This window comes from Puma concolor, chromosome E1 (genome assembly GCF_028749965.1).
Source record: "Puma concolor isolate L17-30 chromosome E1, mPumCon1.1.hap2, whole genome shotgun sequence".
Lineage (NCBI taxonomy): Eukaryota > Metazoa > Chordata > Mammalia > Carnivora > Felidae > Puma > Puma concolor.
In genome coordinates this window covers 62854698-62882067 of record NC_141680.1, presented here as the reverse complement: position 1 = coordinate 62882067, position 27370 = coordinate 62854698, and the positions used below count along the sequence as shown (strand labels likewise).

Below are 27370 nucleotides of genomic sequence, written 5' to 3'. Positions count from 1 at the left end.
CGCTGAGGGGACGGGGAGGCAGGCGTCTTCCCCTCACACCCACGGGTGTCAGGGAAGCGCCCGGTCGTCCGAATGCAGGTGCCAGGAAGCAGCGGGGTGCCGCTGGAGCAGGTGGCCTGTGCGCCTTCTCCGAGCGAGCAGAGGTGCGCACGGTCCTGACACCCCGACATCAAAGCTGCTGTGTAACCTTTTAACCATTTGATATTCCCCTCAGAAGGTGCTTCCCTGAGCCATAAATTTGCTCTCATGAGGCAACATCAATAAATCAAAGCCGCCTCTCGGGCACGCCTCCCTGATGCATTAATCACCCAAAGTCAAGTTGCTTCAAAGCCTGCTGGGCCGCCCCTCTCCGTGCTGGTAGGAAGGCAGCCCAGCCTTGAGAAAGGAGGACACCAAACCGCGCCTGTGAGCGCCCTGCCGCGGGCCACAGCGAGGGGCAGTGAAATCCGAGCCCTCACGCATGTGGCCACTTGCCGGACGGTGCTCCCGCCACGGGGTGCGTGGCTGTGGGGCTGCCACGGCCCAGCAATGCTGCCGTGGGCAGGGTCTGCTGGCAGGAGGGACCTGGAGCTAGGTCAGGGCGGCTCCGTGGCCTCAGGCCGTGCCCCGCCGGAGACCCGAGCTGCATGGGACCTGTCCAGAGCCGGTCTGGGTGGTGCGGCTGCCCCCCCCCCCCCCCCCCCCGGGCGCTCGGGGGCCTGGCCACCCCACGGCACCCACCTCCCTGGGGCTCCCACACCTGAGCTGCAGGGTGTCCCCTGGGGAGGGACAACAGCCACCCTGCCTGCCACGCAGATCTGCGCCTTTGCGGGCAGCCCGCACCTGAGGAGGGCCTGGGCCGGACAGCAAGCCTGTCCTCCCTAATTTAGCCCCGCTGGCTCCCTCCTGCACCCCTTCCCATGCTGGCCCCCCAACTTTCCTCTCCCACCCCTCTCCTCAGGGAGTGTTAGGGGCTTCAAAGAGCCGGGAGCATGTGGAAGTGATTAGACCCGAAGAGGAGGCTGGCGGGAGCCCGTGCCCCGCGGCCACTGCGCTCAGACAGGCGGCCAGGCAACGAACGCCTGGGGCCGCTGGGGTCCTCACAGGAGGGGTGATTAACGGTGTCAGTGAGGTCAAGTCGGCGGCTCAGGGAGGACACCTGTCTGTGCCTCTGTTCACAAGAGTGAGGTCCCGGCAAGCGGCATCCCCCAGGTCCACGCGGGTCCAGACCGGCTGCAGAATCGATGAGCCCAGGGTGGGGAGCTGCAGGCAGGGCGCGGTGGGGTCCCTTTCTGGAGAAAGGACGACAGAAGCACCCCGAGAGAAGCTCACACCTTTATTCCCGCTCAGGGTGGGGAGGGGTCCTGCAGCTGGCAGACAGGGCACCTCCAGGCTGGTGGCTCTCACCTCTTGCCGGCTGCAACGCCAACACCAAGATGACCCGAGGGCCCCGGGTCGGCAGGCAGCCCCTCCCTCCGCTGCTCCAAGATGACCCGAGGGCCTCCCCATCGGCAGGCAGCCCCTCCCTCCGCTGCACCCTGCCACGGTACCTGGCAGCTTCAGCCACTTGGGCACCTTGCCCAGATCCCTCTTGACCGGCTGGGCCGTCTCGGGGCGGGATTCAGGGAGCCCCACCGCCCCCGCCTCAGCCGTTGGCTCCAAGTCACGGGGTGCAGGGTCAAGGGCTGGCATCGGGGGCGGGGCCCCAGCAGCCCTGGGCATGCACCTGGGGGGCAGGAGGCCGAGATGCAGGAGGGCCGACGCGCTACAGCAGGGACTCACCCCTCCCCACCGCGGGCACTCACCTGGCCACCAGCAAGTCAGCCGCAGACGGGGAGACGGTGCGTTCCAGCAGCCTGGGCTCCAGGAAGAGGCCTGCGGGACACCCAGCCCACCTCAGGCCATGGAGGGCCCCCCTCCCCCTGCTGCTGCTCTGCTCCGGGAGGGGACGCGGCCTGGGAATAGGGTACTGGGCACACATCTCCCTCCCGGATCTCCTCCCCGCCCACCTGTTGGTTCCTCAGCTCCAAAGTGCACGAGGGCAGCAGGGAAGAGATCTGCCTGCAGGGAGAACAGAAGGGGGCTCGGGGCATCAGGTGGGCACCGTGGGCAGAGGCCGCAGCGGGTGGGCAGGGCGGGCTGCATCCACTGTCGTGGTGGCCTCTTGGGGGCTGCGTGGGAAGCTAAGCGGCACACACACTGGCTCTGCGGACCAGGGCCACGCCCCAGCCAGGTCCCCACCGCAAGGGCAGTCCGCTGCCCTGCTCCCGGGAACTGCCCCCCACCCCGCCCGGCTCTACTGGGTCCCGCTGTGCCACCCCCCACCCCCAGCACGAGCCGGGCTGGCTGTGAGACCACAGGGGTCCCTCCGGGAGCCAGCCCCGACACCAGCAGGACGTTCTCGCGGCACATGCATTCGGCATTCCTGATGACCCAGGCGAACAGGCCTAGAAGCCCCCACCCTCAGCGGAGCCTGTAAGAGGCCGACGGGTCAGGGGAGACGAAAACAGATACACGGGACTGGTGTGGAGGAAGAGAACAGGCAGTGTTGCTCAGAGGACCCAGAGCGCGGGGGTCTGTGCAGCAGCTGGTGGGCTGCCGTCAGGGGGAGGGGGAGCCCCCATACCCGCTGAGCGGGGGCCCCTCAGCCGGCCCAGGCCCAGGCGTGGCGAGCGGGGGCTCTTGGAGCCAAGGCACTTTGAAAGTCCTGGGCGGGGAGGTACCGGGTCAGCTACCTTTGAGTGTCCGCCACCCAGAACCCCAAAGCTCAGGCTCGAGGTCCCTGACTCAGCACCGGGCGGTCACCTGGAAGTGACTGGTGTGGAGCCCTGGCCACAGGGAGGGCACCGCACCGGGGCGCCCACACCCCGCCCTGGGCGTCCAGGAACTGCCTCTCCAGAGTCTCCTCCCACGGGGGGGTAGTGGTGCGGGGCTCTCGCTCAGGTACAGGACAGGGATGGGTCAAACAGGCCCTGACGTGCTCCCTGGAGGCAGGGGCTAACCTGAGGTGCAGATTCAGGGCCGCCCACAAAGGGGCCCCACGGTCTACCGCTCCGGTCTCTGTACCCGAGGACCATGGCTGCGAGCCCCAAAGCTGGCCAGAGGGTCCTGGTCCTCAGCCCTCAGTGGAAAGGGCAGCCACAGGTGAGAGCGCCCCCTCTGCTCTCCGGGAGGAAGTTTCAAAGGCCAAGCCTGGGGACGCCGAGACCAAGGCCAAAGACGGGGCTGATGTGAAGGCCCCATCACTCTGTCAGGACACCTGGGGTCACAGGGACAGCCTGTGGGGCTTACAGGGGGCTGCCCCAGGGCCCGGGAGGCACAGAAGCTGGGGGCGGGAGGGGGGGCAGAGACAACAGGGCTCCGAGCTTCCCCAGGAGCCCCAGTCTGACCGGACCCTGACTTGGCTGACCTCCCAGGCACCTGGACCGCTCTCGGCACATTCCCGTTTCACAAGACCCCGCCGGAACCCACCTGGCAGGACAGCCGGGGCCGTGGAGCTGAAAGCCCTGAAGGACCCCTCTCACCCAGCTGGGAGTCCTTCGGGCCCTTGGGGCAACTCCTCCTGAACCCAGCCTCCCTGCCTCCCCGCTCAGCACCCACCAGAAGCATCCCACTCGCTTGCTCGCGTCTCTGTGATCCCAACCAGACAAAGGGTGAAGGGACAGCACAGAAGACCGCTGTGACCGCCAGGAAGGGGTCTATGCCTCTGTTCAGGCTGAGGTCTACGCAGCTCACGGCACTCTTCAGGACCGGCTAAGGCTGCTACTCGGACCCTAAGCGAGGTGGTGGGAGAGGCGCCGGGGCCCAGGGCAGCACCAGGACTAAAGGAAGCCCATCTAATGGGCACTGGGGGCGCCTGTGCCTGCCAACCACAACCCCCCCCCCCCCCCCGCCCCACATCCTCCCAGGCCTCGTCCTCAGCCCCGCCTCTCCCGGCACTCAGTGTCCTGGCCCAGTGGCCAAAAGGGGCAGCTGGGCCACCGTCCCTCTCACCTACCCCAAGCTGCCACTCTCTGGAGCTTGGGACCGGCCTCCCGGCAGCCTCCCAGGCAGCCAGCAGCCGGAGCACAGCCGTGCCAGGGACATGAAAGCCGGCGGCTTCCGCGCCCACGCCCGCTCACCCACACGAGGGAGGAAGGCTTCCTTCCCCAAGCCCTGCCAGCTCTCTGATGGCGGGCGGGCGGGGACGCCACCCCGCGCGGAGGCCCCCGCAGCTCCAGGCTGAGCTGACAGATGAAAGGAGACAGCTGCTGGTAGCAGGGGGCAGGGTGTCACCAGGAATCAGGCCGCTTGGACAGAACAGACAGCACCCCAGGGCTACTAATCAGGGCGCAGGCGGGGGGGGGGGGGGGGGCGGGACCGGCGTTGGTCCCCCTCCATTCCAAAGCATCTCCTAAATTCAATGTTTATCAACAGGCTGGCCAGCGAGGGAGGGAGGGAAGGTGGGAGGGCGGGTTGGAGGAAGAGGCCCAGTGCCTCTGGGGCTCCCGGGGGCTGAGAAAGGGGAGCTGGTGGGGGGGGGCACAGCTCCCTGCTCCCGCCTGCCCTGACTTCACCCCGACTCCTTTCCTCGGAGAGCTTCCAGCCCCTGCCCCGCCCTCCTGACAATGGTGGCAGCCCCAGGCAGCAAGCACACCCCCTCGGCCCAACTCAGACCTCTGCAGGGCCTGCCAGCCACTTAACAAGGGCTGGCCTCTGTTACTAATTAAAATATCTGAAAAGACTTTGAAGAGGAAACCATTAGGCCAGAGGGCTGGGGAGGCCCCAGGCTACGCTCCCAGGGGCAAAGGGACAGGACATTCCTCCTGGCTCTGGAAGGCAGCCCAGCAGGGCACAGGATCAACACTCCTCACCTTACCTTCAGGAGCTCTGGGGGCCGTGGGGAGGGTCGGCCGAAGCAGACACCAGCTAGCGGGGAGGGCGCATCACGGCCCTGCCAGCAGAGGCAGGGAAGCAGGCCGGGCGGCCCGGTGCCACACTAGCCCCACAGCTGCCACCCCAGGGGACCTGCCACAGGCAGGTGAGGCCTCTGACCCTCCATCCGCCCCCCCGCCAGCCCCTTCTCACCCAGACCCCGGGGCAGGATGCAGGCGGTCCCGGCTCGGGAAGGCTGGCAGCCAGCCGGGTAGGCCCATCCCCGCCAGGGCAGGAAGCGGGGGAGGCTGGAAAGGCCCGGCACCAGCTTCAGAGGCGCTCGTCTCCCTCTGGTGCCCCCCCCTCAACGTCTACAGAGCCAGCCCGGCCACACCTGCACCCCTGGCCCCCCGCATCCCCGCCAGGGTGCCAGTACCTGAAAGAGGGTCAGCCTGTGGTCATCCAGGATGGTTCTTGGAGGAGTGATGACTGTGAAAAGATAAGTGTCTGGGCCCAGAGCCACCTCGCGCCCCCCCCCCATCCCCGGACCCCCACAGGAGGACAGGCCTGAGGGGGAGGGGCAGGCCCCGGGCCCATGGCCTTAGCTGGGGTATCTCCAAGGAGCCCCCTCAGCTTGTAGCCCTCTGCCCGCCTCTCTGCTACTACTACAACCCGGGCAAGGGGCTTGGGGGTGGGTGACCTAGGGCGGGCCCACCTACAAGGAGCCCCAGCCCCACACAACTCCCCGCGAAGCCCAGTGGTCTGACCCCTCCCTACCCAGACGCCCTTGGGAGGGGAGGTCAGGGAGAGGGGGCAGGGCAGGGGTGCTGAGGGGGCAAAAGCCAACCTCCCCTCGCCTTTCCCCTCTCCTCGGACTCGTCCTCAGACACCAGCGGGGCTTACACAGTAGGCGGGCTACTGCATGACCAGCCCAGCCCACCCCACGATGTTGTTTTCTAGAGGAAAATCTCTCCGAGCCCCAGCTGGGACGGGTCGGGGGTCACCGAGATCCGGACGTTGCCGGGACGTGTCCAGCAGGAGGACTCACACAAATAGAATGGCAGCTCAGGATTCCCCAGGTGGCTTCTCACGAAGTCCCGCAGATCCCCCACTGGAGGAGGGAGGACGGGATTAAGCCGAGAGGCCCCATGGGACGGGCACGGGCTGCGTTCTGGGACGGGACAAGCCACGTCCCGCTTCTGTGCAGAGCCCCCTACACCCCATGGGACGGGCAGCCCCGGGCAGCTCAGCCGCCTCCACCCCAGGGGTGAAAAGCCAAGCACGGTCCTTCCACAGGACTCTGAGACCCTCAGCCTGGCTAGGCCCCCACCCTGCTGCGGGAGCATCCCTCCCTTTCCCACTTACCCTGCCCACCACCTAATCCCGAGCTCTGCCCTATGGGGGCCCCGGGTACAAAGGTTTGGTTACACAGCATCCCAGGGACCGTGGGGGCCTGCCTGCCGCCCTCACTGACCTGGGCACAGGTCACCAAGGAGGTCGCTGACCTCATTCAGAACTGGCAGCGTTGCTGCCTTCCTTCCAGGGGAGCCGCAGCTCCAAGCCAGAGACTCCCACGTTAGGGGGGCGGGGGCCCACCCTTCCTCTGGGTACCCCTCCGTCACACCCGTGCCCTGAACAGGTGGGCGCGCGGGGGCACCACCAGGCTGGCCAGGTACACATCCGACACGAGCTGGCCCCCCGGCCCCATGCCCACTCCCCCAACACGCTCTGCAAGCTCACAGGCTGCCCCACAGACACAACCAACAACCCGGAAACGCCCGTCTCCCCCAAAGGCCCAGCAGCCGCAGTCCCATGGCCTGGAAGGAAGCCAGGCGGGACTCAGAGGGCCCCCCCCCCTCCCAGACACCCCGGTGGGGCCACTGACCTGTCTCATTAGGGCGGAAAAAGCCCTGCAGGATGTAGCGGTCAGGGAACAGGACCCTCAGGACCACCTGGGCCAGGACAAGGCAACTTGTCAGCGGGAACGGCCAAAGTCCCCATCGGCTGTACCCCGGGCCCACGATGGCCAGTCCCCCAACCCGGGCCAGAAGACACCAGGCCCAGGGCAGGTGGAAGTGCCAGCCAGCACCCGCTCCTGGCTGTCCCCACCATGCTACTGGCCAGGGCCGTGGCCTCAGCTCACTGTACCGCGGGCTGCACACGATGACTGGTCGAGCCCCACCACACGCATTTGCAAAAACACGTCAGCGTGTTTTCACCACGAACAGGGCTGACTGGTTACGAACCGTGGCCGTGCAAGCCTGCAATGAGGCGGTGACCACAGCCAGCGGCGTGGTCAGACGCCCCCCGAGCCCTTCTACGCACCTTGGGGTACCGCTCCAGCTTCTCCCTCTTCTGAGCCTCCCTGAAAGCCTTGGTCACTAAGGGCGCTTCCTCCAGGCGCTTCCTGCAGGGGGTGGCGAGTCTGCGTGTGAAGGTCGGGGGTCTCCCTGGCCAGCCAGCGAGGAGGACCCACACCCACCACCCCCGGGACTCCGCGGGACCAGGAGGCGCCGACACAGCTGGGGCACACCCACCGCTCGCTCCTGAGCTGGGCCAGGCGCCTCCTCACGTCGTCCACGGTCACCTCGAAGAACTCATCCGGCAGCTCCGCAGGGCAAGCCTGGAGCAGCTCTCCCAGGTCCGGGTGGCACACCACGGGGTCCCGATCCACCGGCTGGGTGGGCAGAGGGCTCGGCTGCCGCAGGCCCCCAGGAGCCTGGTCTCCCGACTCCGTGGGGCCGGGTCACCCAGGCCCCACAGCTGGAGCCAAGCCCACACCCTCACCGGCCCCACCTGTCAGCCCGTGACCGGGGCCAGGTGTCCAGGACTGGAGACCCTCCTTCCATGCCTCCTGCTCAGGTACACTGACATGGAGACCCCCATTCACCAGCAGGGCACGCGGCCCTGGAGTCTCGGCTCAGCCAGGCCAGGCAGGCACCCTCACTGCCGGGGGGGCCTGGGGGTTGGGGTGACAGGCTCCCCTGGTAGCTACTCGGCTCACTTCCCGTCTCTGTGGGAGCCCCAGCACCGAGAGGCCTCAGGAGCTGCCAGTTATCAGGGTCCCCCGAATAGAGAGCAAACTCAGGGAACAGCGCCCCGGGCGAGGCCACATCGGGGGCTCCACAAGAGAGCAAGGGAAGTGACAGCCCCCAAATTAGAGGTTTGGCAAAAACCTGCCAGCCACTGGCCACGTGGCCAGGCTGACCCCCCCTCCCCTCTCTAGGGGAGCAGCCCAGCCCACCCTCTGACCACCCTGGGGACGCAGAAAGGGACGGCATCACTCCTAATTGGCAGCAGCGACGATGGAAATTGCGAGGCAGGGCTCGCTTGGCCGGAGGCGCCTCCGGGTGGGTAATTGCCAGTGTGACCCCTCTCGGCGCCAAGGCGGCCTTGGAGCCGGGCCCGACCGAGCCGCGCAGGTCCCAGCCCTCTGGCCCTGCCCCTGTGGGGGAACCTCACCTCTTCTCCACACCCAGGCACGGGCCGGGCCGGCTCTAGGAGCACACCTCCCCAGAGGTCCCTCCTGAGAGCCCTCTACACGGTCCCGCCTGCCCCGAAGGCCAGACTCACCGCCCGGGGGACGACCACGCTCAGGCCAATCGAGGGCTAGGGCCGCCCAGCATCTGGGGACCAGCGCACCTGCTGGGCGTCTCCGGGGCTAACTCCCCGGCCACACGTGAGGACTGTCGGCCCGGGCAGTCTCAGGTCGAGTGCCCAGCGACGCCACGCCTCATGATACGGCTCTCCCCCGCTGAAGGGGGGGCGGTGGGCTCTCACCAGGAAGCCCCCCCTGACCTTGAAGCACCGGGGCAGAGCAGCCAAGCAGGGCTGGCCAGAGCCTGGGTAGCAGGGCCCGTAGGTGGCTGGCTGAGGCCCCTGGGGGCTGCCCCTTCGCAGCCACAGGATCCTGTGCCACTGTGGGCAGTCTTCACCAGAGCTTTTTATAACAAGATGCCAGGCGCCAGGCTGCCCCCCACAGCCACGGCGCCTGCATTCCAGAAGGGCCAAGAGCCGGCCGGGGCGCCTGGGGCAGGGTGTTGGGGGGAGCGAGGGCAGGACGCGGATAGGCCTGAGCCAGGAACCGCCAGTGCACGAGCGCCAGGCCCCCAGGCACTCAAGCACGAAGCCTGCGGGCTGATGAGCAGCTCTAAGGCCACCGTGTCACACACAGTCTCTCCCTTGGAGGACCCGGCCCTGGGCATGAGTTGGTCCGAGCATCCAGCAGTCCGGGGCACCGAACGGAGTGTGAGCGCTTCCCCTGCGGAAAAGCCGGCCCCAGGGAGCCCTGGCCACCTGGGCCTCCTCTCCTCCTGGCACTTCCGGGCACAGCCTGGGGCAGCCAAAAGGACCACAGGCACCCAGCAGTGCTGATAAGCCCGAGGCCCACAGCACGCTCCTCAGACCGCTCGCAGGATGGGGGACACAGAGGACACCAGCCACTGGCTTCGCACCGCTCAGGGGCCACTGGCTTTTGGTCAGAAAAGAAACCTGACAAAACCCCTCTCAGTGTTGGATTTACCCTTGATTCCTTCTCTCCTCCGGCGTCTCACTCTGCTCCCAAAACCTACCTGGTCAAGCAGAAGCCAAAAGCTGGGAACGAGCCACCCAGCAGAGCTCGGGGCCAGACCTCCTGAGTCTCAGGACGGCCAGCATGTCCTGGCCCAGGAGGCCCTGGCCCACGAGAGCGGACCAAAGTACGATCCCACGGTCAAATGATGGAGGGAGAAGCCGGGGGGCTTCGAATACCTCCCCTTGGCCTTCCCCAGGAGAGCACTTCCCCCGCAGACAGGAGGGGCCGGCGGGGACGCGGAGGCGTGGTGGGGCTGGGGAGGCCAGAGCGGGGCGGACTCCAGGCTGAGCCCTCGTCCTGCTCACGGCCGACGCTCGGCCGGCAAGCCGCCCTCCTCCGCTGTTCCCTGGTCCCAGCAGTTATACGCACGGCTCCCGTCCGAGGAGGGTTTACGGATGTTTCTAGACAGAGAGTGCAGCTCTGAGATGAGACATCCTCAGGGAGAAAGTGTACATGGCGACAAGTGTGACGGGGGCTGTGGCCCTCACCTTCAGCACAGGGCGCCAAGCTCCCAGGCGCTGGCTGAGGGCCGTGGGGGCCAGGAGAAGCTGCTGGGGCCACAGGCTCGGGGGCTGAGAACAACGGAGCCCAGAACCTTCTCAGGAACCCTGACAGCTGGCCTTCAGGGCCCGAATCTCCAGGTCAGCTCCAGAGGCTGCGGGGGAGCCATGCAGAGGACAGCGGCTCCAAAGAGCATGACATCACTGGGCCCGGGTCACCCTTGCAGAAGTGCTGGTTGCCCACCTCATGGGCTCAAGGCCTGGCCCGTCTTCCTCACCCCTACCCCTTATCCTGGAGGTGCCTGGGGAGGGGCCGGGCAGAACGATGGGGGCACAGCCCGAGGGCCGAGGGTCTGTCCCGAGTGTGCGTGACAGATGGGACAGCTGAGGTGCAGGTGTGACCCTGAGGGAGGAGGTGCCGACGCGCCCCAGCCCAGGGCTCTCCTGTCTGGCAAACGCAGGACCCGGCAGGTTCTAGGACTTGGCCTCCACCCAGGGTCCTACAGACAAGAGGACGTCCGGAAAAGGACAACGGAGGACAGGTCAGAGAACATAAAGCTGTCCGCACAGCCGCTAACGCTGGCCAGGCGCCCCTGCAGTGGGTGACCGCCCAGCTCCCCGGCCACACGGAAAGCGCCCTGCTTCGCCAGGACGGGTCGAGTGAGGGAGACTGCAGAGGGGGCCGAGGGGGCCGAGGGGGCCTCGCCCACCCCCAGCCCCACGCCAGGCTCAGTGCGGCTGAAGGCTCAGCGCGGCTGAAGGCCCAGCCCGGCACCAGGCATGGAGGGCCAGGCGGGCCGGGCGCCAGCCGCCAGCAGCTGCCTCCCCGGTGGCAGAGCGGCCACCACGCACACGGGTCCCCTCCTGTCGGAAGTGGCCTTGCCGCGGCTGAGGGTTCATTTTCTTGACAGTAATTTTCCGGGACGCGATGACACACAGAGAAAAAATGTAAAAACTATTTGGGGGTGACCTCAACCCCAGATTTTCCAGCTTTCCCGCGAGGGCTCTTGGTTTTCTCCCCGCTCCCGGCCCAGACTGTCCTCTGACAATGGTCTTTGGTCAGAGGGAATGTGAAGCGTCTGCCCTTGAGGCTTGGAGCTTAAATGAATCCGCACACAGGGCCGCGGGCCAAACCTCCCGAGTTACTCACAGAGCCGGCGCCCTCCGCCCTCCGCAGGGCCGAGCCAGCGCAAGGCCAGGCCTGGTCCCGGCGGGGCTGCTCGAGGGAACCGCCGAGGACACCCGAGGCCGCGGGCAGTCAGTGCCTTCCCCGGGCCGCCCACCCTGAGCACAAGAAATGGGGGGACGGGCCGAGGCTCCCACACGCCCGTGGCGTGACCAGACGCTCGCCACCGCGAAGGAGGCGCACGAACGCCCCTCGGTGCGGAGATACACAAATGTAAGGTGTGGTGCGGGGTCCTCTCCGCCTCCCAGCTGCCCCTGGGAGGACACACGGCCCGAGGTCAGCAGGTACGGGGGGGGGGGGTACGCCCACGCGGTGGGGACACACGTGCCACGCCAGAGGACCGGGAACGGTCCCACAGAGAGCGCCCCTCGGGTCCATTCAGGATGGGGGCCTGCCAACGAAGCCCCCCGGCCCATCCACAGAAGGCCACCTGGCCCTGCCAGAGCTCTGGGGACCAGGGCACCCCGCGTACCCATTCCCCACTACGGTTCGAAGGCCGGCATCTCCCCCCCACATTCGGCTGTGGCAGAGACGGCTGGAGGGCCCTTGGCAGCCCTCGAAACCGCTGCAAGACTGGGCCAGCACCTTTCGGGCCGCCGCCCCATCTGCCGACCAACCTCAGCGGCGTTCCCATTAAGGCCGCCGCTGTGCCTCTGGGGACAGCTGGGCCCCTGGGCTGCTGCCGGAGCCCGGGGCAGCCACAGCACCGAACGCACACGCCGGACGCAGGCTCGAACCGTGCCCTGGACCCACACGCGGGGGACAGTGGGGTGGGCTCAGGGGAGGGTGCTAGGAGAGGCGCCCCAGCACGAGAGGAGGGGGGGCCTGCTCGGACCCCCAGGCCCTGGCTGGGCTCCTCCCAGCCCCACGTGCTCTCGCTCAACCTGCCCATAAAGCAGGGGGCAGGGCCAGCCAGGGCCAGGGACGGCTGCCTGGAGACGCAGGTAGGAAGCCCCAAGGAGGCACCAAGGAGGCACCAAGGAGACACCAAGGAAGCCCCAGGTCCGCCTCTGAGGGCGGAGAGTCAGGCAAGGGAAGACTGCTGCCAGCCGCCTGCCCTGCCCGGGGCATCGGGGCCTTTGATCAGAGACCCCTGGACCGGCTGGGGGTGGGGGGCGCCTGCTGGGATTGTGGCCCAGCCGCGCACAGGGCTGTGGGGCGGCCTCCTGGGCCGGCGGAAGGACTTCAAAGGACAGGCCAGGGGCCGCCGGGCAGCCCCAGCCTCTCCCCGAGCCCGGCTCTGATGGCCAGTAAAACTACCTTCTAATAATTAATGTTCTGACATCAAAGGCAAGAGCCGCCCGGGTCTGTAAACCATCCCAGTTCTCAGCCGAGGACCTGCCTATATTTTATCCTGTCTCTTCTGACTCTTTATTTAAATCCAAAACCACACACAGGCAAAACATTAATGGAAAACTTGGAAACTCATTTTGATTACCAAAGTGTACCTTTGAAGTTCCCCCAAAAGTTCTGTTTTGTTCCCTTCTGTCCTCCCCCCCAGGGCTGACGTGGCCGGCCAGCCCTCCGGGTGTGGGGCTGTTAGTGACAGGAGGCACGAGGCGGGCGGGCAAGCCGTGGGGGACGCTCCACAATCAACCAGCTGCTGGGGCCCCCAGATCAAAGGCACACGCTGCTGGCGGCCAGGCGCACCCTGCCTGGGACCTCTCCTGCCTGGGGGCCCCAGGTTCAGTGCTTGGGGGTACACTGGGATCCTGTGCCCAGACAGTCACCCGCTACAGGACAGCATAAGCCAGCACCCACCCCCTGCCCCCCAGGTGCCCACAGGGCCATGCGCGGCTTCGTAAGGGACCCAGAGAGCCAGGGCGTGCCTGGGCCGAGCCAGCCGTCCACAAGCCCCACTCACCAGTCCTCTGTGACTTCAGGATGGGAGAAAGGGACAGCCCGCCCTGGCCCCGGCGTCCAGCTCCCAAACCCAGAGATCCCCAGGAAGAGCAGGCCCACAGGGAGTCAGAACCCCAGGATGCGCTCACCCCAACCACACGGGTCTGCTTTTGGCCACTGATTCTGGGCCCAAGTCACAAAGGCCAGGAGAGCGGGGACTGCGGATGGGTTTCTAACACGGCCCAAATATCAGCACAAGGGCCGGGGCGGCGGCACCACCACCTCTCCAGGGTGGACGTCCATGAGCCTCGGGACTGGCTCGGCCCCCATCCACTCAGGTGAGCAAGCCCCAGCCTCCCGGCCCTCTGAAAGGACGCAGGCTCGATCCTGTGGCCGAGCCGGCCCCTGCCCACGACCCCCACAAGCACAGGTGCCTCTGCCCCTCCGCCCTCCCCAGGTGTGCAGCCTGGAAGAACGACAAGGGCCCCAGAAGAGACAGGAATGCAGGCAGGGGTGCCAGGGCCCCACAATGCCCACGGGATGCTCTGCTTACGAACGACAGACACTACAAATGCTAACCCTCCACTGAAACGCTAACTCCCACCAACAGAGAAGCTAGCAGGGACGCAGAGCATCACAACTAGACGGGTCCCTGCAACACAAGGATGGCCCGGCGGGGAATCAACCCCAAACCTCGCCAGGCGAACGCGCCGGAGGAGGAGGCCCGCCCCGCACACCGGCTAGCAGCAGCAGACCGAGGGGACTACCAGCGCCACAGCCGCCTGCGAGGCGGTACCAGCCAGGACCCGGGGCCCAGGCAGAGGGTGCGGGACGACGGCTCCGAGGCACGCAGGGCGGGAGTGTCAGAAGCCCGCACACGGACAGAGAGGCCACCAGGCAGGTGGGCTCTCCCAGCTGTGACGCGGTCCCAGGGGCACAAGTTGGTCCAAACCCACCAGACCGAACATCTAAAACGGGCCCTCGGCGCAACTGATTTGAGGCCAAACAGAACCCGAACCACGGCTTCCCAGGAGAGCCGACCACGCGCCCTCCTGCCCGCCGGCCGTGGCCTGGGGCTCCTTACCGGCTCCGGCTCTGACCCGGGCTCCTGGCCAGGCCTCGACTTCTTCGGCTTGGAGGGGCCTCCCGGGCTGGAGAAGGACTTCGGCGGTTTGGCTGAAGGCGACGTCAGAGACCTGGCAGACCCGGACGAGCCCCCCAGTCGCTGTCCCCCACCTGAGAAAGGAACAAAGGGGGCGGGGGCAGGCTCCTTCGAGATCTGCTTTGCTGGAGCGTCCACGCGGCTGGCCCCCGAGGTGCCCACTTCATCCTGATGGCTCACGTCACCCTGGCTGAGCCCCACCGAATTCAGCGGGAGCAGAGGGCCGCCGGTGGCCTGGTCGGCCGACAGGGAGGGGGCCGGGCTCCCTGGGGTCTTGGTCCGGGAGACCCCAGGCTCCTGATTGCGTTGCTTCATGGCGAACCTGGGGGCGCAGACCCGGAAAGCAAGTGAAACGCCACACGGAGCCCTCCCCTTCCTGGGGCTCGCGGCCCTGAGGGAGGTCCTCGGGCAAGGACCAAACCGGTTTCAGCGCCTTCCACAGCTCCCACCCGGCTCGCCGTCCAGGGGCCACCACGCTGGCCGTCCACAGCGACAAGCCACTCCCCGTGGCACCAAGCCCCCCAGGTCCCCGGGCAGGACGAGCCAGCAGGCAGTGGCCTCAGATCAAGGGGAGAGGACCAAGGTGGGGCACATCTTCTCTTTCACTTTTCCACCTTTTCTTTCAGACCCCACTCTCTTCAGTGAACAAGACGGGAGGGCTCCCCCACCTGATGATGGCGCTGCCCCCGGTGAGACCTAGAGACTTGAGCGTCGTGCTCTGCAAGGAGGCTCTGCCGGTCACCTGTGAGGAGGAAGCAGGACTCGCTGACAGTGCTCACCCACCTGGCCGCCCAGACACGGGCACCGTGAGCCCCACCCGCCAAGCCCTCCTCACGCCAGCTCCCTCGGCCTGAGCACAGGCACCACGGGGGCCCCCAGCCAGACACCTGAGCACATGCTCACTGGTCCGCGGCCTGGGTGGGCAGGCTCAGGCCGGAGTCAGCCACATCCGGCCCGCCGACCCCCTCCGTGGGCTGACCCGACCATGACGGCCTCAACCCAGGCCCAGGTGCCCAGGGCCCCGTGGTCTGTCTCCTCTAGGGGAGGATGGGTCCCACCAGGTCCCTCCCACTAACAGCCCTGGGACCCCCGCCCTTCACGGCCCTGCGTCAGGGGACCTCGAACTGGGATAAATAAACCCCAGCATCCTCCCGGGGCCCCTTGGGGACAGTGGCCACCCCGGGCCAGAAAAGGGCACTTGGCCAGGCTCAAAACAAAAAGCCCCTGTGAGGCAGGGGACTAAGCAGCAGGAGGGTGCCCCCGTCACGGACGGGCGGGTGGGGACGGGCAGGGCCCCGGAGCCGGGCTACGCCCGCACTATGCTGCCCTCGGTTTTGAAAAAGATCAAAACACGGAGCAAAGCAAATATTTATTAAAATGAAACCACTTTTGTGACTCTCGGGCTTTGAGAAACGCTGAGAAAACAAACAGGGCGTTGAGGAGGCTTGGGGAGCAGCCCGGGCGGCCCGTGGTTAGTGCCAGCGGAGCCGGCACTCCGCTTTTTTCCATGGAACACATCACGCTTTCAGAGGCCGTCTCCCCGCTCGCTGCTTTGAAGGCGGGTCTGAGAGAGTGAATTTTCCAGATTGGAAAGTGGGGCCGGGCCGTGTGGTGACTTGGGGCCAGGCGGGTGGGGCCGGGCCGCTCACCTACCTCGTCCCGCATGTACACACAGACCGGGCTCGCCTCGCTCGGCTGCTCCAGGCACTCCCTGCGGGGTGGGGGGGGGCAACGGAGACGTCACAGGCCAGCCACAGGCACACCCGGTGCCCTCAGACGGCGCCCCCTGGGCACCCGGGCAGGACCCCGGGGCCGGGCCCACCCTGGCCGCCTCGGGGCCACCAGGAGGAGGCGGCCAACGCCTGGTGGGGAGCCACCGGCCCAAAGGGCGTGGGGGTGTTTCCCAGCCTCGCAGCCCAGAGCAGCACCAGCCACCTCCCAGACAAGCCTCAGATCACGGTCAGCTGAGCAGGTCAACGACGAGAAAGGATCCCAGAGCCCTGGGAAGCTATCCTCTAAGAGGACTGCTGACCCCAGAGCCCCAGGAGCAGCTCAGGGCCTGCACCCACTAAGTGGACTCCAAGGAGAGAGGCCAGGCCCCCGAGGCCATGAGCAAAGGCACGCTGCCCCCTCTGCCCAGACCCCCGGGGCAAGCGTGACCTCGGGCCGTGAGGCGGGAGGACAGGGAGGGGCCTCCCTGTGGAGCACACCCACTGGCCGCAGCCCAGCGGTCACACCGCACAGGGCTGGGCTCACAACAGCCACTGAAACCACAGTCACCAAAAAGCTGTGAAGGTGACGACCAGGGCAGGGCACGGGTGCTGGCGCACAGGGCGATACAGGCGCCCCAGCCGCTGTCACACGCACAGGCTGGGCCAGGGCAACGCAGGGGCAAAGACACCAGGTGTCCCCACCCCTCACCGCCGTCCTCCAGGTTGCCATGCCACCCTCCCCTCCGTCCTCCCTCCTCTCCTCGAGGCCGTGCTCACCGGTAAGATGGCAGTGGGCACCCACCTGCACCAGACCGAGCCACTGACGTAAACGGGACCCGCACACGGGAGGGAACAGGCCCCAGGAAGCACAGCTGCACGCGCTCACAGGACAGCAGGACGCACACATGCTGCCCCCACCCCCCCCCACGCACCTGTGCACCACCACCTGTGCTAGGGGCCCTGTGCTGACCGTGGAGGTCAGGGGGCAAGCGGGCAGGCTGAGGCCTGGCTTTGGAGCCCTCCCACTGCAGGCGGCAAAGCGCATCTCCTACACGTCACTGAAATAAGCCCTCACAGACACCCACTGGAGACCACGCCTGCGGTGTCCTGTCCAGGCCCTCTCCCACGAGAAGGGCGAGTCGGAGGGGCAGGGCCCGCCAGAGCGGGAGGCCTGGGATGACGTCAGGCCAGGCTGCACGGCCCTACCAGGGCTCAGGGCTTCACATGCAGGCTCGGCCGAGACGACTCGGCAGCTGAGCTGGTGACCACAAGCAGCAGGGCCTCCAGCCGCACACGGACACTCTGAGCGCACGGCACGGCTGCCTAGGACCGTCCCCAAGACCCGTGATCCCATCCTCTGGGTGGCTGGGTTTTTTCTCTCTGTTCCTCCTGTTTGTTTTCCTCTGCCTGTTGCCCAGAGCTGGGACCCCTGGAGGAGTCCCTGCCCAAGCCTGACCAGCCCTCCCAACGTCCCCAAAAGAAGGTGGGAGGCCCATTAGCCCCCACGGAGCTCACCCGTGCTCTCCCCACACCCACAGCTGTGAAGAAGCTGGTCCCCAGAGGAGGCTGCCAGCCTCAACCAGAGTCACGCAGGGGGCTGGCCACAAAAGGTGTAATCTCACGTGCACAGCAGGGCCAGGGAGCACCCCTACAGACCTGGGACTGGCCCAAGACTCAGTGAGCCCAGGCCTCAGAAAAATACAGGACCCCAAAAGTGTCGGTGACGTCCCCCGGCCAGCTCATGCACTTTTCTTACTGAAGACAAGACAGGGAAAGCGAAGGGACCTCAGCCAAGGACGGTGCGTTCCAGCAAACCAGACCCCAGGGCCAGCAAGGGCGAGTGGGGACATGGGGTCCCGGACCACCTGGACTCAGAAAACTGGCCACACGCTGGCTGGGCCGATGCCCACCAGGTCCGAGTGGGCCCTCGCTGCTCCTTCAGGAGCCCGGGCCAGGCATGCCGTCTCCAGGACCTTCCTCTGGCACCTGACGTCGTGGTGGGGAAGGATGAGCGGAGCGGAACAGGAACGGTGCCCGGGGAAGGCCTGCTCATCTCTGTGCCCTCAAGGCCCCTGGACATCAAACGCCAGCCCGGCTTTGATGTGCAGCTCCTCCAGAGGGGTCGGATTCCCATTCCCATGCGGGGATCTGACGGACAGGCCAGTAGACGTGCCAGGGGAGGGGCGCCGCGACGGCTTCCAGACCCCCCGGGCCAATGAGCGGGGCTCTCCCTCCAGAACAGCAGGCGGGGGGGGGGGGGGGGGAGGAGTTGGGGGGGGGGGTTGTTCCAGAGCAGCAGACCTCAGCAGCCCCAGGACTCTCTTGGAGGGAGCTGGGCCCCCGACCCAGGCAGCACTGTCATTCAAGGCCGGGCGTCACGCAGACCTTCCGCGGATGCCCGCCCGCCCCTCCTCGCACATCGCCTCGGTCGACAGGACGGCTCTAGCCCCGCGGAAGATCTGCAAAGCCGCTCCCGCTTGGGCCACGGGCCGGCGGGGAGGGCCGGGCGGGGCAGAGACACCGTTGCTACTGGCTTCACTCGCCACAAACATGCTGTCCCCACGGACACGGGATGTCTGTCCACCCAGGGCCAGCTCCTGGCAGGACGCCATGCGGGAGGCAAGCCAGACATCCGGACCCTTCTATTTACATCACCTATTTGGGACTGACAGAGCTGTGACTTCAGACTCGGCTGCCACGAGGAGGCAAGGCCACATCCCGAGGGGCCGGGCCACTCGTATCCCAACACGGAGATGAGGTCAGGGCCGCATGGAGCCGCGGGGCCCCCTCCTCCAGGGCAGACCGAGCAGGGTCAGTTTCAAGAGGGAAGTTTCCTTTTCTTCCCAAGGAAAGATGGGGGACGGTGCCCCAGAGCTCTGAACGAACACCCCGGCATCCACACCTCTGGCCGCCCGCAAGCTCTCGGGCGTGGCTCATGCACCCCCTCAGTGTGACCGCAGGCTGGTCCCCAAACTCGCGGGCAGCCCCTCTCGAGGATGTTCGAGGCCCTGCTGCTTTGACCAGTCAGACGCAGCACAGAGACAGAGCCACGGACTGGAGCAGGGGACACGGGGCACCAGGACAGAGCCCCTCTCCTGGTGGCCCTCCCTGCAGCACGTGCCCAAGGAGGAGGTGGGGGGAGGGCCAGTCAGGCCAAGCAGAGGCGGCGGCGGCGACCAGGCCCACGTGGGCACTGAGCACGGACACGGCCGCAGCCATAGGAAGGCCGGTCCAAGTGTGAGACGCGCCAGATGTCAAAGTTCTCCATCCAACAAAGAATGTAAAAATGTCTCATTTTCCCGTTAATCACACGTTCAAAGCACAGTACTTTGGGCACACTGAGTCAGGTCAGCCATAATCCTGAAATTAATTTCACCTGTTCTTTTGATGTGGCTACCAGAAAAGTCTGAATTACCTCTGCAGCCCACACGTGTGGCACATGTGGCACGTCCCGTGGCCGGTTAGGTGATCCAGATGCCGGCGGTCAGGGCAGAGCCACCGTGCACAGGAGCCACGACCTGACCCACAGTGGACCCAGGACGCACACTCACCTGACGGCTCCCTGCCAAGCCTGTCGCTCAGAGGCTTACCTCCTCCTGAAAAACCCGCTTCCCGCTCATCCTGTCCCGTGAAGATTTGGAATTCCCAGAGCCGCCTGCCCCCCCCCCCGCCCCCGCCAGCACGGGAGCTGCCGTGAGTCCTGGCGCGTCATCCCCGCTGCGCGAGGATCCATCCCGGGACCACGCACACGTCCGCACCAGCGGTGTCCCACAGCGGCAGGCGCAGCCTCTGCAAGGCCCTAGCTCGGCCCCACCAAGCCCCGCCAATCAGGCATGGGGCCGTGACTGTGGCCACAGATGCCACCTGCCCCCCCTTCTGTGGACCCTGCTCCGTGGTTAGTGGCGCCAGCTTCCCAGGAAAGCAGGAGCGGAGAAGCGCCTGCCCTGCCTGGAGCCGGTGGGACACAGATGGGGCAGCAGCCGCACGGCTGGGGCAAGGGTGCCGGGAGGAAACTTCCAGAGATGTTACGGTACCTTCGTAAGCAGCACGTAGAGGAGGCAAATTGCTCTGCTCCCACTCACACACTTTCACGGACACCCCGCGGCCAACTGAAGCGACCTGAGGGGCCCAGCTCCTCCTGACGCCACCCAGCTTCTCCCAAGAGCGGTCTCCACTCCCCTGTTCCGCTCCTCACACTCCATCAACAGCTGACCCCACCGGCCGGTGCTGAAAGGCCAGTCCCAGAACCCTCGGCACCCTCCACCGGTACCCTGTCTAGTTCCAGCCACCACCGGCCGGGGGACCAGATCCTACCCATTGCCGCAGGGGACAGAATCCGTCGCAGGGGACTGGGGTCTTTTGGAAACACCGGTTTCCGGGTTTCCGACGCTGTTCGGTTTTATTTGCACGTAAGTACTGCAGTCTCCTCTGGAGGCAGGTCCTCACGGCAGGGCGACCCGGCTGCCCAACTCTGAGCTACTCCTCGCCGCCAGCCCCAGCCTCGAGGGCAGGGAGCCGGTGCGTCCCTCCGTCAGGCGGGACCCTTGGCGCGCGTGTCCAGCTCCTCCCGGGTGGACCCTGCCTGCCCTTCGGTGCGGTGGCCTCGGCAGCGTCCTCAGAGCACGTGCAAGGGGAGACCGTGCGACCTTTCAGGCCTAGACACCGCTTGGTTCCATCCACGCCTCTGATATTCTGACAGATAATTCTAGGATAAACACTTTTCCTGCAGCAGGTGAAGGCGCCGGTCAGCCGCCCTCCTGGTGGTGCTGCCGGGAGCCTGGGGCCTTTCCGCGGGCCTGCGGTGTCCCTTCGTCCGGCTCCAGTGCTCACAGCGGAGCACCGCAGTCTGGAAATGCAGCGTCCGGTCCTGGCACCGTTTTCCACTGCACTGCCACGATCCCCCCCTCCCCCCGCCTCCCTCGTCTCTTTCCCGGAGCCAGCTGCCTGGGCCCCGGACCTACCTCTGCCTGTCCCATCCTGACGCTCAGCCGCCTGGCTCTGTCTCTTCCTCCCGCAGGGGAGGTGAGCTCCCTCCCGAGCCTTGGCCAAAACGGCCAGGACCCTGTACCCTCAATTCCAGGGGTGGCCGCCGACCAGCCCCGCCCCGCCGAGCCTCAGGCAACTGGGCAGGATGGTGGGTGCTCAGACCCACGAGCTTCCTCACGCGCAACAAGGGTTGCGGCCGCTTGAGCCACGGTTGCGGCTGACCCATACACCTCCCTACCTGCTTCCAAGGGCTCCTCCTGGTCTCTGCACTTGCCTGTTCACCCGCACCCAGCTCTCGTTCCACCTGCCTCTCCGTCCCGAGAACGCCAACAGAGGCTGTCGCTCTGTCCCTGCAGTTCACGGTCTCCTCCTCGTACGCCAGAGGCTTGCTCAGACATCTGGGCTCCGAGGGGCAGTGCAGTCGGCTGTCAGTGCCCAGGCAGTGATCCGGGGAGCCACCCACACCCTCTACAGTGGGAGCTGCGAGTGTCCAGGGGGGTCATGCTCCTGCAACAGCCTGAACGGTGAGGGCATCCCCGTCCAGAGAGCCCTGAGGCTCCACACCCGGGACCACCTCCAGGGCCAGCAGCATAAAGCGGAAGGCAGCTAAGGCCCCATGGCTCCTTACACCTCATCTACCACCTGCCTTCCCACTCTAGCCTCCTTGCCCAGCCATGGTCCGCCTCACCCATGACCCAGTGCTGCCATCGCCCGGGCTCTGAGTAATACCTTTGTAAAATCCTTTCCTATCGTTTCAGTTGCCTTTTGGGAGGGAGAATGACACCTGTATTCCAGGAATTCTTCCTGTTCCTTGTTCCTGCCACAGGGCCTTTGCACTTAATGTCCCCTAGACCCAGAGGGCTCCCTCCAAGATCCTGGTACAGCTGCTCCTGAGACCTCCCCCGCCACCCAGAAAATGCTGCCCCACCACATCCCAAGGTGCCCTGCCTCCTCCTTTGCGAAGTCTTCCTGTGGCTCTGCAGGACTGCCTGTTAGCTCCTCACAGAGGTCAGCTCTGCGAGGCCAGGCCCCGGATCCCTGCTTCAGCCCCGCCCGGCCTGAGCCGGACGAATGAAAGGACAAAGGAGAGACAGATGCAGAGGCCTCATCTTCCCAGCAGCACGGAGCAGCAGCAGAGAGGGCAGGTGCCGGCGGCACAGGGCTCTGAGCTGCAGAAGCACCCCCGCCCCCTTGGGAAAGCAAGACGGCAGGCGCCACGGGCGGCACAGTGAGGCGGCCCGCGGACTGCCGTCGGGCGTGCCACGTGCCTCTACTACCAAAGACCCCTGAGCAGGGGCTCCCCAGGAGCGCCTGCGGAGGACGTCGAGGCTGGCTGGAGGGGAGGCAGGCCCGGCCGCAGGGGCCCAGGCCCGTAGGAGCGGAGGGGAGCCCCCTGCTCTCGGCACAGCTGCCCCCACGGCCCCGTGGGAAGAAGGTCCAACACAGGAGACACGGGAAGAGGAAGCCCGCACGGGACCACGTCGGCGGGGAGCAGGAGTCCGGGTGCGGTGACGGCAGGGGCGGCGGGCACTGCAGTCAGACTAGATGGGCTTTCCTAGGCGACCCCGTCCCCGTGCGGGCCCAGAGTCCCCTCTGCCGCACAGACAAACCTTGGGGCCAGGCCCTGCTCTCCTGTCCTCACACCGCCCCTGACGGCAAGCAACTTGTCCGGGGCCACACAGTGACCACTGCGCCCTCCCACGGTCCCTTCTATGCCGCGGGCCAAGACCTTCAAAAGAGCACAAAGACTTCCATGCCAAAATGAAAGACAGAAAAGTAAAACGCTACCATGTTGACGCATTCGGGACTAAGATTTAAACCGTTAATTACCAGATGGAAACTGACACCTGTCACATATCATTAACGGTTTCTTTTCAAACGTGACCCATTTTCCTAAGGAAGTTTTATACCTAAAGCCTCTGTCCACCGAGGAGCCCAGAAGCTCCCTGTTCCCCTCACCGCTCACCAAGCCCCCCACAAAGACAGAAGCATGGCTTTGTCTTCCGGGAGGGCAAGGCGCCACTGTCATGACAGGAAGCCCAGGAAAAAGAATGAGCTGTGGTGGCCAGCACCTGCTGGGGGCAGCTGATGAAGGCGGCCCCCTTATCTCAAACCCGTCCTCTCAGCAAGATCGGAGAGCCCTAAAGGCACACCCTCCGGCCGCGGCGAACCTCGGGCTGTGGCTCCAGACCAGCCCCGCCGACCCAGCAGCAGCCTCGCCATAGAGGGCAGAGCCCAGAACCTGCTCGCTGACGCTCACCTGGTCTGTGCAAAATGGTTGAGAAGCTCCCAGAGCGTCTGGCCTGAACAGAAAGTGTCTTGCAACCTGGAGCCATCGTCCAGCTGCAGAGCGATGCGAACCTGAGGGGTGCAGATTGGGAAACCGAGTCAGGAAGAGAAGCAGCCGCCCAGGGCACAGGTCAGAGAGCACACACCTCTCCTTCGGGGCCCCGGGATCCCATGGGCGGCAGGACGCGGACTCCTGGGGGTAAGGAAGCACTGTCCCCCCCACACACCCCACACACGTTCATCGCTGTGTCTTCAGTCGTCACAGTTTGGGTTAACTTGTTCCGCAGAGACAAACGACAGGCGTGTTACGTCTTCTGAGCGTTTTTCACAAACGAACACACTGTTCTTGAAGCTCCGTGTGTAACAACTGTTGTGCCGAGTGGGGACGTAAGTCTACAGCCCCAGAAGACACTCCTTTCGGGTCCTTCCGCTGAGTGACAGACACACCGGAGGACGCGTGCGCAGAGCCGGGGCGAGCGTGTGTCCCTACGCCCACGAGCACCTCCCTGAGGCCCGTCTGTCACGGTGAGTGCTGGGTGCCCAGGCCCACTTCCCTGCCACTTTGGCCAAGACACTCTTTTCTTCAAGCGCGCCTTTACATGGAGTCCCGGTAACAGAGGACGAGCCGCTCTGTGTGAAAGCGCGAGAGAAGCTCCCCACCACCCCTGGCAGCCCCAAGGAATCCCCAAGGGAAGTCAGGGTTCCTTCCATGTGAAAAGAGGGGTGTTGGGGCCGGTGCCCGCCGCCCGACTCCTGATGGGCTCCGGAGTGCTAACTGATGTCCGCAGGCCCGAGCCGCCTTGTCTCTCAACAGGGATGAACCACCTCCCCTGCGGTGTCTGGGGGGCTTGCAGAGATACACCAGCACTGTGGTTATTGTTTCCACCCACGGTAACTGTGCTGTCTTCTGCTCAATCTCTAGGTCCTAAGTAATTGATCTGGTAGGAAGCAGGAGGCCACGGTCCAAGACTCGGGCTGTGGTCCCAGCAAGGCCTGTGAGGAGGCCCAGGGTGAAGCCTGAGCCCCTGGGCCACGTGTGCTCCCGCCCGAAGCGAGGCTGTACCACGTCCACAGGAAACCGCAGGCTCCGAGGTGCTTGGCTGACAGCACAGGTAGCCCCCCCACCCCCCCATCAAAGATCAATTCAGAGCAGAGACCGAAAGACTCGTTTCCAATCAACCACCGACCCTGAGAAAGTGGTGAGGGTGTGAGGACACGAGCCTCGCCCGGCACATCCCTCCATTCACCGCCCCCTCCCCCAATCACTGCAACAGCTCGTCCCACCCGTTCGGCCTGCTACAGCATCCTGTCGTCCCAACAGCCCGGAGAGCCACAGGCAGCGCTGCCGGGCCCCTCCAGGGGAGCCACCTACCATGTTCTTGGGCCCCTCGCGGCTCTGGGAGACAGGCACCATCTCCAGCTTGGCGTTATTGGGCAGGTTGGCAAATCTCCACTGGAGAGAGAGGTCAAGAACATTCCTCTGAAACCTGCAAAACAGGCCACAGCTCACGGGCTGCCTTGCAGATCCTAATACAGCCCAGCTTGCACACAGTGCCCAGCACAGCCCTGCTGGGAGCAGGGACTAAGCTGAGCGGTGTTCGCGTCCACGTGGCGATTCCCCAGCCAGTGCCCCCAAGGCTGCAGGAACACAGGTACACCCTGCCAGCTTGCAGAGACAGAGTGGATGCCTGTCTGCAGCGGATCTTTCAAAGGAAAGGAAAAGTAGACACTGACTCAGCTTTGAGCTAACAAGGACAGAGCAAGAGGGAGAAACCAGAAATGGGTCACCCTCGTGGACAGACCAGGGGGCGCCCCAGCCCCCTCCCGAGGCCTGAAGCAGCAGCAGGCCCAGAAGATGCAGAAAATAAAAATGCACCCCGGAGCTACTGAGGGGTGTATGTGCCTAGCTCTGCTCGGGAAAGTTCTAACCTGCTTCGGGCAGGTCGGGGAAACCAGAAAGAGCTCGAAGCTCTGTGAGTGGATGCCAGGGCACAGCCCGGAGCCTGGAGCGGGGCCCTGGGATTCTCAGTGGCAGCACAGGCTCTCCTCTGTCCGAGGTGAGGACAGCCACACCAAGACAAGTCACTAAGGGGAGAAGTTCCTCAGGTGGGACAGAAACCCACAGGCCACCAAGGAAGGGTGCTGATTCCTTTGTTGTTTTAGACCACTTGAGGGGCGCCTGGGTGGCTCGGTCGGTTAAGCGTCCGACTTCGGCTCAAGTCATGATCTTGCGGTCCGTGAGTTCAAGCCCCGCGTCGAGCTCTGGCTGACAGCTCGGAGCCTGGAGCCTGTTTCAGATTCTGTGTCTCCCTCTCTCTGACCCTCCCCTGTTCATGCTCTGTCTCTCTCTGTCTCAAAAATAAATAAACGTTAAAAAAAGATTTTTTTTTAAATAAAAAAAAAAATAGACCACTTGAGGACGTGCCAAGAGCCCTCTCCTTAGAAACACACCCGCACACTAAGACCCAGGCATGCAACTCCAGGGCACCGCGAGGCCGCCAGGATCCACACAGTTGTTTGCGGGGGGAAGTTTGCAGGTTTGCCCACATCTTCACGACCACTTCCTCTTCTCTCAGAGCCCCACCAAGAACAGATACAAACAAACACGGAAACCCTCCGCAGAGACCCCTAAAAAGACACATCCACATCCTAACCCCCAAAAGCCATGAATGGGACCTTACTTGGAAATAGGAACTTTGCAGATAAAACTGAGTTAGGGAATCTCGAGATGAGGTCATCCTGGATTTGGGTGGGCCCTAAATCCAATGACAAGTGTCCTTATAAGAGACAGAAGAGGAAAAGACACACGACACACAGGGAGAAGGCCACGTGAGGAGGAGGAAGAGGCCGAGTGCAGCCACAAACCAGGGAGCAGCTGGAGGCCCCGGAAGCTGGGACAGGGAAGGAAGCTGCTCTCTTAGAGCCTCAGAGGGAGTGTGGCCCTGCCCCACACCTGGACTTGGGGTTTCTGTGAGACAGTAGGTTTCTGCTGGTTTACACCCCCAGGCAGGGTCCTGGGAGGGGCGGATGGCCCGGACAGACCAGGACCGGACCCTAGCACACTCACTTCAGATCGTACTCGCTGGGGTTGAAGTTCTGCCGCTGGCATGTGTCCTCCAGAACCTAGGAGTCAGACGACAGGACTGTGAGCCACTGGGTCTGGCCTGGTGACTTGGTCGGCAGGCACAGAGTCCAACTCTTGATTAACTGGCTTCCAGGCCAAGCCTAGCACAAACCACATGAGGGACTGTCCACTCAACGCATCCACACGCCTCACCTGCAACCCGTGTTCACTCTCCCTCTCCTCACTGGGCCTGCCTTGTCACCCAGCTCCCGGGACAGCCTCCACCCTGGGTCTCCAACAGCCCACCTTCACAGACCTTTCCCTCCGCACTTTGGGACACTCGCCCCACGCAGAGAGAGTAAAGTTCAAATTTGGGCCCCACTGCCTGCAGTGCTTCACCGTCCTCTCCATGAGCCACCCGCACACACGGCCAGCGCAGGTGGGTCTTGGGGCGCCCGTCTGGCCCGGGAGATCCCCGCTTCCGGGCCCGGCAGACACACTGAGTTATTCGGGTCGGCTCAGACCGCCACCGCCCCACAATGGGGGCTCCTCCCGGCAGACCGTTGGGCGATCACTGGCCCCTGAACCGCGGGGCCCGATAAGCCTTTTTAATGCAACAGCTGCCCCGGAGGGAAGTGCAGCGAGTGACTCAGCAAATCAGTTTCCAGACGCCACGGCCGCACATCCAATGGACACCCGGCCGGAGGACGCCCCAGGATGGGGACACGGCTCGAGGCTCTGCGGCGGACTCGGAGGGGTGGAAGGACGTGCCTCCCCCCGACTCAAGCCAGCCAGACCCCGGCCCCCGCTGGGACCCGCGGAGTCCCGGAGGCAGGAGCCCGGGGCTGAAGGGGGCGGGCCCGCCGCGCCAGAAGGAAGCTCATTGGCCCCCCAAAGGCCCCGCCCCCTAAGGCCCCGCCCCCGCAGCGCTCCAGAGCCAACCGCAGGAGCGAACCCAGCGCCGCGCCCCCGCCGCCCGCCGCCACCGCCCGCCGCCGCCGCCGCAGCCGCCGCCGCCGCACCTGCAGCAGCACGGTGCTCGGCGTCACCTTCACCGTGTGGCGCCGCCCGTTCGGAGCCAGTACCGACACCGCGGAGCCCCCGCCGCCTGCTGAGGCCGCCATCTTCCGCTCACGTGATCCGCCGCCGCCGGCTCGGCGTCAAACCACTTTATCGCCAACAGCCCGGACGCAGAGCCACGCGGCCGCGGGGCGGGGCCTGGG

General features: G+C 65.5%; 1 protein-coding gene across 14 annotated transcripts; it reads right to left on the bottom strand.

The window, feature by feature from the left end:
- Positions 1-183: 183 nt before the first annotated feature.
- Positions 184-27370, bottom strand: ASPSCR1 (ASPSCR1 tether for SLC2A4, UBX domain containing). 14 transcript variants are annotated; one of them, XM_086688309.1, is made up of 17 exons: positions 26361-27006; positions 26151-26206; positions 25765-25860; positions 24456-24570; positions 23055-23155; positions 15750-15807; positions 14765-14838; positions 14019-14418; positions 7371-7510; positions 7159-7240; positions 6719-6785; positions 5882-5944; positions 5270-5322; positions 1989-2040; positions 1785-1854; positions 1530-1705; positions 184-1271 (listed from the first exon to the last, which is right to left on the bottom strand). In XM_086688309.1, exons 4-17 carry the CDS (start codon positions 24495-24497, stop codon positions 1126-1128), a joined length of 1524 nt encoding a protein of 507 aa, XP_086544435.1. In that variant the 5' UTR covers positions 24498-24570; positions 25765-25860; positions 26151-26206; positions 26361-27006; the 3' UTR covers positions 184-1125. The 14 variants fall into 14 exon arrangements, with proteins under 14 accessions (XP_086544435.1, XP_086544436.1, XP_086544433.1 ...); XM_086688310.1 differs by having other exon boundaries at positions 25765-25839; XM_086688307.1 differs by having other exon boundaries at positions 26464-27006.